Genomic DNA, 8,752 nt, shown 5'->3' on the forward strand with positions numbered 1-8,752 from the left:
AACTCTTAAAGCTGATCTGATGGAAGAGGGATGCAGTCACCTTCATTCTATGTGGTGGTTGTTCAGAGAACTGAGGAGCAATACAAAGTTACTTAACGTCCAGTGATTAAAAACACTGAACTTCTGTTGGCATACATGCATTGAGTTTTGCCAGCAGAACTGCATTTTAAAGGTTCAATTGTTTTTTTCAGATGAAAATAATGCAGTGCAACATCACTTACACAGCAGAGGCTGGTGTCCCTCTTTGAACTGTGTTAGCTGGTTGCTTTACTAGCTATAATGGCAGACATCGCAGAATTAAAAAGGACTGTGTTCTAAGATAATTTTTAGAAAGGAAGGAGAATAGGCCAAATGTTCCCTGTAAATATGAACTCAAGTTTATAACAAAATAATAAAAATTTGTGTTTTCCGTGCTTTATTATAAGTACTAGTGATAAAATGATAAATCATAATTTATTTTGAATTCACTGAAAATTCAAACTCTGCCCCAGAAAATTGTGGGAGAACACTGCATCTGACAATTCCAGAGAAACAAACTATACCTGTTCTCTGTTTTAAGAAAAGGCAAACGCTGACAAATCATGCTAGTGATACAGCCAACCACCATTACACCATCAGAAAGAAAAAAGGTTTCTTTTGTTTTACAGTTTCTTGCTAGAGAACATCCTCTTCCTCCTCCTCATCTTCCTTTGCAATGAAATGTACCCTTCTGAATTCCCGCCTGCTCACTGTTGTGCTTGGGAGTGCAACTGCTGGCTGATCCTTTAAGAAAAAGGTAAAATTATTACATCAAGTTGCTGCAAATAGCAGACCTCCTACATCTCCAGCAGTTCCCATTCTTCCACACCGATACACGAGGCATTAACACACACCTCTTCACTTGGAAGTGGTGGCATCCAATTAAACCCTTAGCTAAAGCATACGAGCTTGGAGGGGAGCCTGTCTGAATCAGCCAAGGCTCACGGTCAAAGTGAGGGCTGGAATTCCTTCTGCAGTCTTGAAAAGGATTCAGAGAGGGTTAAGCGCTCTACAAATGAATCCTTAGTACACCCACTAAACCATAAGTTGTCTCCCACTAAACACCAATCCTCATTAAACACCTGAAAGATGAAAGCATCATTTGTCCAAAAGTTTATAATGTTAAATGCAGACCAGAGATTCAAATTTACCCTGAGCATTCCAAAAGCAGAGATGGCCATAAACCAATTTCCATCCCAAAGAATTAAAATATTCATAGTTAGGAACCAGTGACCAATGAAAAACTGTTTCGAAAGGATAACATTCTTCCACCATAATAGAGCTATGTATATCTTTGTGAGTAAAAAGGCTACCTTAGAGAACTGGAGTAATAAAATCTAACCAAGAAGGATTTTGCATCTGAAATAAACTCGGCTTGTCTGTGACAGAGACAAATCTTTCCATTTGGTGGACGGGGATATTTCTTCATCCGACTACCAACACTGGTCAAGCTTGCCGACAATTTTGAGACTAATATTGAAACAGAACAGAACTGAGTCTATAAAAAGTGAACAGACTTTCACCATCTTACCTGTATAAAGTCAATGTTTCCAAAGAACCTGTCCACAGGCATTGGCTGGTTACTGTCTTCATCCAAGAAAGCACTGTTATCTTGTTCCGTTGGTTTCTTTGGGACATCTCCATCCTTCAAGCTAGACTCATCTGAAAGTACAGTCTCACAGCTGCTCTCCTCTTCACTGCTGACATGATTTTGCAGATTTTCATTGCTTTCTGTTTTTGAAGGAGCACTACTTGATTTCTCTGCAAATGGCTTCAAAGAAACATTATGCTCCTTTTCCTGTCTCTCTTCACTAGTCTCTGGAATGCTTTCACCTTTTTTCTGTTGAATTATATTACAGTCTCCTGAATCTTCTGAATGTGAATCCTCAGCAGATGTTTTCGGTGCTGCTTTCCTCACTGCAAGGTTCCCAGTCCCACACGTACGACCTTCTAGTTCTGATTTTACTAGACTGTTGTTTTCACATTTTAGCCTCTTTGAGGGTTGTCTGTCAGCTGCTTTGAGTGAAGAAGACTGTTAGAAGAAAAATCAGATCGTGAAGCTATCAAAAAAAAAAACCTAACTAAATAAATAAATCACCAGATCTCATTAGTTGCAAGGCTAGATGTGAAACTGAATGGCTCCATCAGGTGAGCAGCCAGTGTTTGTCAAGGAGCTGCAGCCCGATTCAAACCTGCAACACTCAGCAAAATAATTACTAGAAAATGCATGTAAAAAAGAGGAGCAGATAGGTTACACTAGACCACAATGTATAGCTCATCACCAACAGAAATCCTCTCAAAGCGTAAACTAGTGCAGGACGTGGCTAATCACCATCTTCATGTTTTCTTAGGGACGCTATAGATCATAATGAGCGTAACAGAACAAACTACCATCTGCTGGCAGAGCCTGCTGGCTGGGTAACAGCACACTGCACAGACTCGTTCCACAGTATTTCAAACAATTAATTATGAATACAAAAATTAACTCTGTAGCACACAGCCCTACTCAGGCACTGTATTTTTGCACACACGTTTAATAAAGGTGGGAAAGGTGAAGCGTTCACGTAAGCTCTGTGGGTAAATCTGACACAGTGTCACTCAGCTGGCAGCTGTTTATAATTAGTCTCCCTGCAGTTCCTAGGGCAGATTTTAAGTCTTTTGGAAGCCACGGTTCGCAGAGCAGCCGTGTACACCACGCTGTACGTTCACACAGCCCACACCACACACAGGAGTGAGCGGCAGCGATGGCAGGGAAGGGGTCGATATTTCCTTACAATTAGCAACTTACACGGGGGATTGAGGGGCTATTTCACCAACCATTAATTGCACAGAACTGCCCGAACGGTTACAACCCACGACACCACGTGGAAAATTAAGTTATTTTACAAAGTGCAAGGCAAACTACATCTGTAGGAACCGCTCGCCAGCCGGAGCCACACCACCGAACGCCGCCAGGAGGGCCAAGGTCTCCCCGAGCGGGCGCAGGGAGGCACGGCCGGCATCCAGAGGCCGCCCCGGAGGCTCTCCCCGCGCCCCGGGCCCGCAGCGCCCCTCACCTGGCGGCTCCTCCCGCGGCCGGCCCCACGCGAAGCCCCGGCTCCCGCCCGCCCCGCCGGGCCTCCAGCCGCCATCTTGGGGGAGGGGGCGTGAGGCCGCGGCCGCCATTTTGGGGCCGGGCCCCGGCCTCGGGCGGCCCCCGGGGCGGAGGGAGGGGGGCTCCGGGCCGGTATGGGGGGGGGGGCACCACCACGGTACGCGGCTCAACGCTGCCCCCGGCTTTACCCCCAGTCAGGGTGGTGTTAAAACCGGCCTTTGGCACACCAAAACCGAGGAGCTGGCGCCCCGCTCCTCCCCGGTGGGCTGCTGCCTGGGAAAAACAACGAGTTGTGCCCGCTGGCTGTGCGGGTTATAAACATTTCAGGTCTTGCACTTGCCAGTGTCTTGCATCTGGAACGGCACTAGCTTCGGTTTTAAGATGTGCGGTTGGGGACTTATTATTCAGATATGCCTCTCGGTTCGCTTCCACAGCCCTCAGGGAACAAATTATGTTAGTAACTCAAATCCCTCTTTAACTTCAAGGACTCTGACGATAGCAGATGAATTTCTGTGTAGCAAAGCAGCGAGACACCTAGATTTAAGTATGTAATTATCTTCACTCATTTTACTGGGGGAGGCAAGGTAGGATGCTCACCCGCTGCAGGGAATCGAAGGTCCAACGCTGCTGCAGGCAGGGTCCTCCTGAACCTTTTTATTTATTTATTTATTTATTTATTGCAAGCCGTTAACATTTTCACTCATTTCAGATCCATACCACAATTCTCTAAGGTTTGAGGATGTTTCCTGTGCTCCTCAATCCAAGTCAGCAGGCAAAATTCTTGTCCGTGCAACCTGCCCTTAAAAAACATGAGCGACAATTTGAATCTCAGAAATGTGGCAACAATGTACCTCTGAGAATATTCAGGTAAGACATTTTTTCTCAAAGCCAGAACGTCTCCCAGTTAAGCTGCTGAGGTTCAGAGACATTCCTGATATGTTGTTTTGCAATTTCACTTAGTGCTCAGGGGTCTTCTGCGCTTTGTTCTGCGGCTAAGATAATTCATATTCTCCTCCAAAAGCATCAAGTCTTGCTCCACTCTCTCACAGTGTTGTTGCTTGCAGCCAAAGAATACAGATGATTGTTTTTATTATACAGTGAAAACTTATATTGTCTCGTAAACAGAAGAGGACTGGAGCTGGCTGCAGAGCAGCATTTCTGTTGCTGGAAAACTTGGTTGCTGCTTTAATTCCCCCCATGAACTGAAAATAGTAAGAAAAAAAGAATTTTGAGGATTTTAATAAATTCTTTCCATAACACTTTGCATTTCTCATTCTTTACGCTGCTTTGTAAAGTTGACATGCATATTAGAGCGACGAGGGCAGTGGTGGCTCAGCCCTCTGCAGCCTGGCATGCTTCGGTGGCCCAGCACGGACACAGCCATACAGCAGGCAGCACCCGGGACTAACCCTTGCACCTCTGCCCAGATATGGATCCAGTCGTCTATTCTCCTTTTAAAATTCTTCTCTCTGACAGCGAAATAACACATGCCAGAGCACCGAGATGCTTTCTACAAGGGATGTCTTTCCCCTCTATCTTTCTGGGTGCCAGGCTCACCAGGGAGTAAGGGGATGCAGCACCTTGCACACACAAATCCAGAATGCCAGGGCTTTTTGCAGAGCTCTTGTATTCTGGTCACTGCATTCTCTCCCCAACAATAACCTTACTTCATGAGAAAATGATGGCAATTTCACAACTGCAGATGTTGCATTTTCTGAAATACAGCTGATCCCTCTCTGAGAAAACATCCATCACACAGTGCAGAGAGCATCCCAGGAGAGGCAGCAAGAATGGAGACCCCCTCCAAGATCAGTCCACATCTCAACAGCATTGTCTCCTGAGTGACTTGAAAGACTGCGCAGAGACTGCTAGCAGCCAAGAAGCCCTTAAAGAGAATCAGAGCAGCACAAACTATTTACATTAAATTCACATTTCCACAGAAAAGAGGACTTAGTCTCAACAATATTATAAAGTGCTTTTTATTAGAATCTGTTGTCTAAGCAGGCAGACCAAAAAAAAAAAAAGGAGATTTTGTGATCTCCCTCATTTTTATGAAAGCTGGCTGGCGGGTATAAAGCAGCAGCTGATGAGCTTATTGTGCAGGAAGGGAGGGTCAGGCTGTGAAACTCGATGTGTAAATTAGCTTCTTGCAGCACTTGTCTCTGTGCCTGTCACTTCCACCAGTGTCCCTGTCTGTTATAATCCTCCAAGTTCATTTGGTTAAACATTGGTGACATGCTGGGGACGGCAGCCAAAAATAATGTTGCCTGTAAACACAACGGCTGTGAACTGTTGAATGAGAGATCTATCAAACTAACCAAGCATCCAGCAGGAGCGCGGACTGGTCTTTTCCTGCTATGGAAAAGTTATTTTTAGCTCAGGTGGCTGCATTCTTCTTCATTAACGGCACCTGGGGAAAAAGCTGAATGAGGTTCCCCCGCCTCGTAGCCGGGATAGGGAGACCTGGGCTGCAGCATCCTCCTGTGCTCAGCGCCTCCTCGCAGAGGCAGCTCTGGCAGGATGAATTAGTCTAGCTGGGGCTTTGGAGACAGCCCTTTCGCCACCGTTCCTTCCAGTCGCGCTGCCACGATGTTGTCATGCCAACTCAGGTAACGACTGAATACTGAACTGCTGATTTTGGGCTGCCAGAGCCACTGTCTCCTGGAAGAATTGCTGATGAGTTGATAGAACTAGCTGGAACTGAAACATTCAGGCGAGTCTGCAGCCCTCCGACACCGGCTGCCCAGGGCAGTGCTATCTGGAGTACCTTTGCACCACTCAAACCCAGATAAAACCTTCATATTAACTACCAAGGAATGTTCACACCGTGAACTAGAGAGCCCAGACAGAGCAACAACAGGGAACTGATGACACAATTAAATTTTGTGCGTGCCAGATGAAAAACCTCTTTTTGAGCCTTATTTTGGATTTCTTTCTAATACCTTATCGAGAGCCAAATGTGGCATGCTAGAATCTGAAGAAATTAATACAACTGAGCAGAGTGCATTGGCTTTGCGTGAAAGAGCAGCAAAGAAAAATTGCAAAATTCATTACTTTAATGAAAAACCTGAAGGGATAGCTGAGAATCCAGAGAAGCAGCCTGCAGCGGGGCAGCTGTGGTGCTGGGCTGGCAGAGGAGCTGCGCCACGCTGCCCTCCCTGCTGCCCGTACAGCCACGGATGCCAGATCCCAACCAGGGCTGGCAGTAAGATCCTCCCCAGTTCTGATGCAAATACCTGGTTTTTGTAACTATCTCTAGAGGTTATGTGGCAAACCCTTCCCAAGGCACTCAGCAAACACCAGCCCACGAATTCAGGGCACCTGATCTGCCCAAGGCTTCCTCCCCTTCCAAGGGCTTTAACTGCTTTAAGCAACGTTGATTTTTTTAAAGCGTTTCACAAAACCCGAGTAAATCTCTCCCAGCGCAGAACATCCCACTGAGACCAAATCATTACCATTGCTCCAGGAGCCTGGCTGATTACAAGGGCTGCGGCAACGCAGCGCTGCTGCTACAGAGCCGAACAACAGCTTACAGGGGTTTTTTCCTGTCTCCATCTAATAGCTGCTCAACAGCAGTCGTGCAAACAGGCGTTCTCTTTCCAACACTTTATTTATTTTTTTCAGAAAGGTTGGTTGCAGGGTTTGCCATCCCGCTAAGAGCTGGGGGAGGCGGCTGCGGACACTGGGGGTCACTGTTACACCGGAGATGCAGCGCGGCCGGGGGAGAAGCAGCTCCCGGCCCCGGCCCCGGCCCCGGCCCCGGCCCCGGGCAGCTGCCCTCCCTCGCAGGAGGCCGCGCTCATCCCCAAGGTGTGGAGGCTGCATCACATCACACCTGGGAAACCTCTCGCTTTTCCCTCTCCCCTCTTTGTGCTGCCCTCTCCGCACCCCGCAGAGCGGCGGGCAGCCCGAGCGCCGCGTTAAAATCGGGTCGGGAGCGTTACGTGGGAGCAGCTCAACCCCAAAGGGGCTGGGAGGTGACACGGCCGCCCTGGTGCCCGCTGCTCCCAGCCGGGATCAGAGCAGCCTCACCACCTCCTCCAGCCCCTCGCTGCCCGCAGGTACCCACCAGCTGCCCCGGCCGGCCGTCAGTGGGAGCAACCCCGCTGCGTTCAGCCCAAAACACAAGCCCAAGGCACTCCCAGCATCATTTCTTTGCTTAGTCACCGTTGCACTGCTTTATTAGGGGGAAGGGGGTGAAGGCAGCTCTCACGCAAACCTGCGGATGGTGCAGAGGTGGCACAGCTCAGGCTTGCCTCCCCTCCCGAAAGCATCAGAGTCATTCAGGTTGGAAAAGGCCTCTAAGATCATGATGTCCAACCCTTACCCCAGCAAATCCTCCGTGTGTGCTCGTGGCAGCTTTCCCCACGTTCATCCCAGCGCACGGCCACCCCAAAGAGCCTCCGTGGAGGGGTGGGTGTGCAGGGACGGCCCCGGGGGCTGGAGGAGAGCCTGGGCAGGGGCTGCCGGCTCCTGCATCCCAAACAGAAACCCCACTGCGAGCCCACCCTGCTCAGAAAGTGCTGCCCGAGCTGCCCGGGCAGCGGTCACAAAGCAGGAAGCCTCCTCTTCCTCCACCCTAAGCACCGAACTTGCTGAGCCCTACGCAGGTTCTCTACCAGTGACAGGCAGCGTTTTGGTAAACGCTCTACATTATTTAACGCTGTTTCTTTGGGGAGATTAAAAGTGCTCCGAGTAAACATACCTCTCTTCCACGCACACCTGACAGTGACAGAAGAGGCTGTTTTACAGAAGGCTCATTAAAAATAAAAACACTGTGTTGATTTCAGCAGCTTAAATTACTTAAGCCACTGTAATGGGATAAATATTTGATGGTGAAGTTTATTAAATTTCCACCGATATTATGTTGCTGCTAAAAATATAAAGGATTTTTAAAGCCTGCTTGGCGTCTCCGAAGGGAGATGGTTGGAAACCTGCCTCAGAATCTGCCTGCAGGGACCACTTTTGGGATGCAAACAAATTATCTTCTTGCCTCTGTCGTCTGCAGGTAGCAGCGAGCGCTTTCTGCTCCCATCAGAATTTGTCAAGTCCCTGCTAGCCACAGAGAAGTAGCACGGGGCAGCCTGCAGCTGCTGGAAAAGCGTGTCGCTGTGTGATCCCGCTGGGGACTGCTCCGCTCCACGGTGTCCCCAGGCCCAGGACAGCCCCGGCAGCAGCGCAGGGAAGCAAGGAGCCTGCTGCAAGCGGGGGGCGAGGGGCAGCTGCCCCCAGCTGAGCATTTGTCGGGTTTGGAGCCTGCCTCTCAGCACACGCAGGCTCTCGGGACCACGTTCATCACCCCCCAGCACAGGGAAATCTAAAGAGCCTGGACGTGGAAGGCTGCCAGGATATTTCACATTCTGATTTTACAGCGTTTTACCTGATCTTAACACACGAGCGCTTCCCTTTGAACCCAGCTTGAGACGAGCCTTGCCTTTTAGCCGAGCGATGCCCGCGTGCCCACAAAGCCCCGTCCTGAAGCGTTGCCCTGGGAATCGATAGCACAGCTCCTGCCAGGGTGCTGGCAAGTCGTGCAGCCCCGAGTCTACAGACGTTTCTATTTGCCTCTGAAATGATTGCTGTGCAGAGATAGACTCTCTGTCATGGAATTAACTCGTGTTCATTTTGTCACTTGTGATA

General features: G+C 48.9%; 1 protein-coding gene and 1 long non-coding RNA gene across 4 annotated transcripts; one reads left to right on the top strand and one right to left on the bottom strand.

The window, feature by feature from the left end:
* Positions 1-398: 398 nt before the first annotated feature.
* On the bottom strand, positions 399-3,198 carry LOC308181386 (UPF0688 protein C1orf174 homolog). The gene is given in 4 exon segments (XM_080564648.1): positions 399-762; positions 1,550-2,050; positions 3,075-3,155; positions 3,157-3,198. Coding segments are annotated over 4 exon segments (717 nt in total). The 5' UTR covers positions 3,184-3,198; the 3' UTR covers positions 399-654.
* Positions 3,199-3,342: 144 nt separating this feature from the next.
* On the top strand, positions 3,343-6,163 carry LOC308181389. 3 transcript variants are annotated; one of them, XR_013941447.1, is made up of 2 exons: positions 3,343-3,979; positions 4,073-6,163. It is a non-coding gene; the product is annotated as an uncharacterized lncRNA (long non-coding RNA). The 3 variants fall into 3 exon arrangements; XR_013941448.1 differs by having other exon boundaries at positions 4,211-6,163; XR_013941449.1 differs by having other exon boundaries at positions 4,238-6,163.
* Positions 6,164-8,752: the final 2,589 nt, after the last annotated feature.

Source organism: Anser brachyrhynchus (assembly GCF_964034855.1).
Source record: "Anser brachyrhynchus genome assembly, chromosome: 21".
NCBI classification, from domain to species: Eukaryota; Metazoa; Chordata; class Aves; order Anseriformes; family Anatidae; genus Anser; species Anser brachyrhynchus.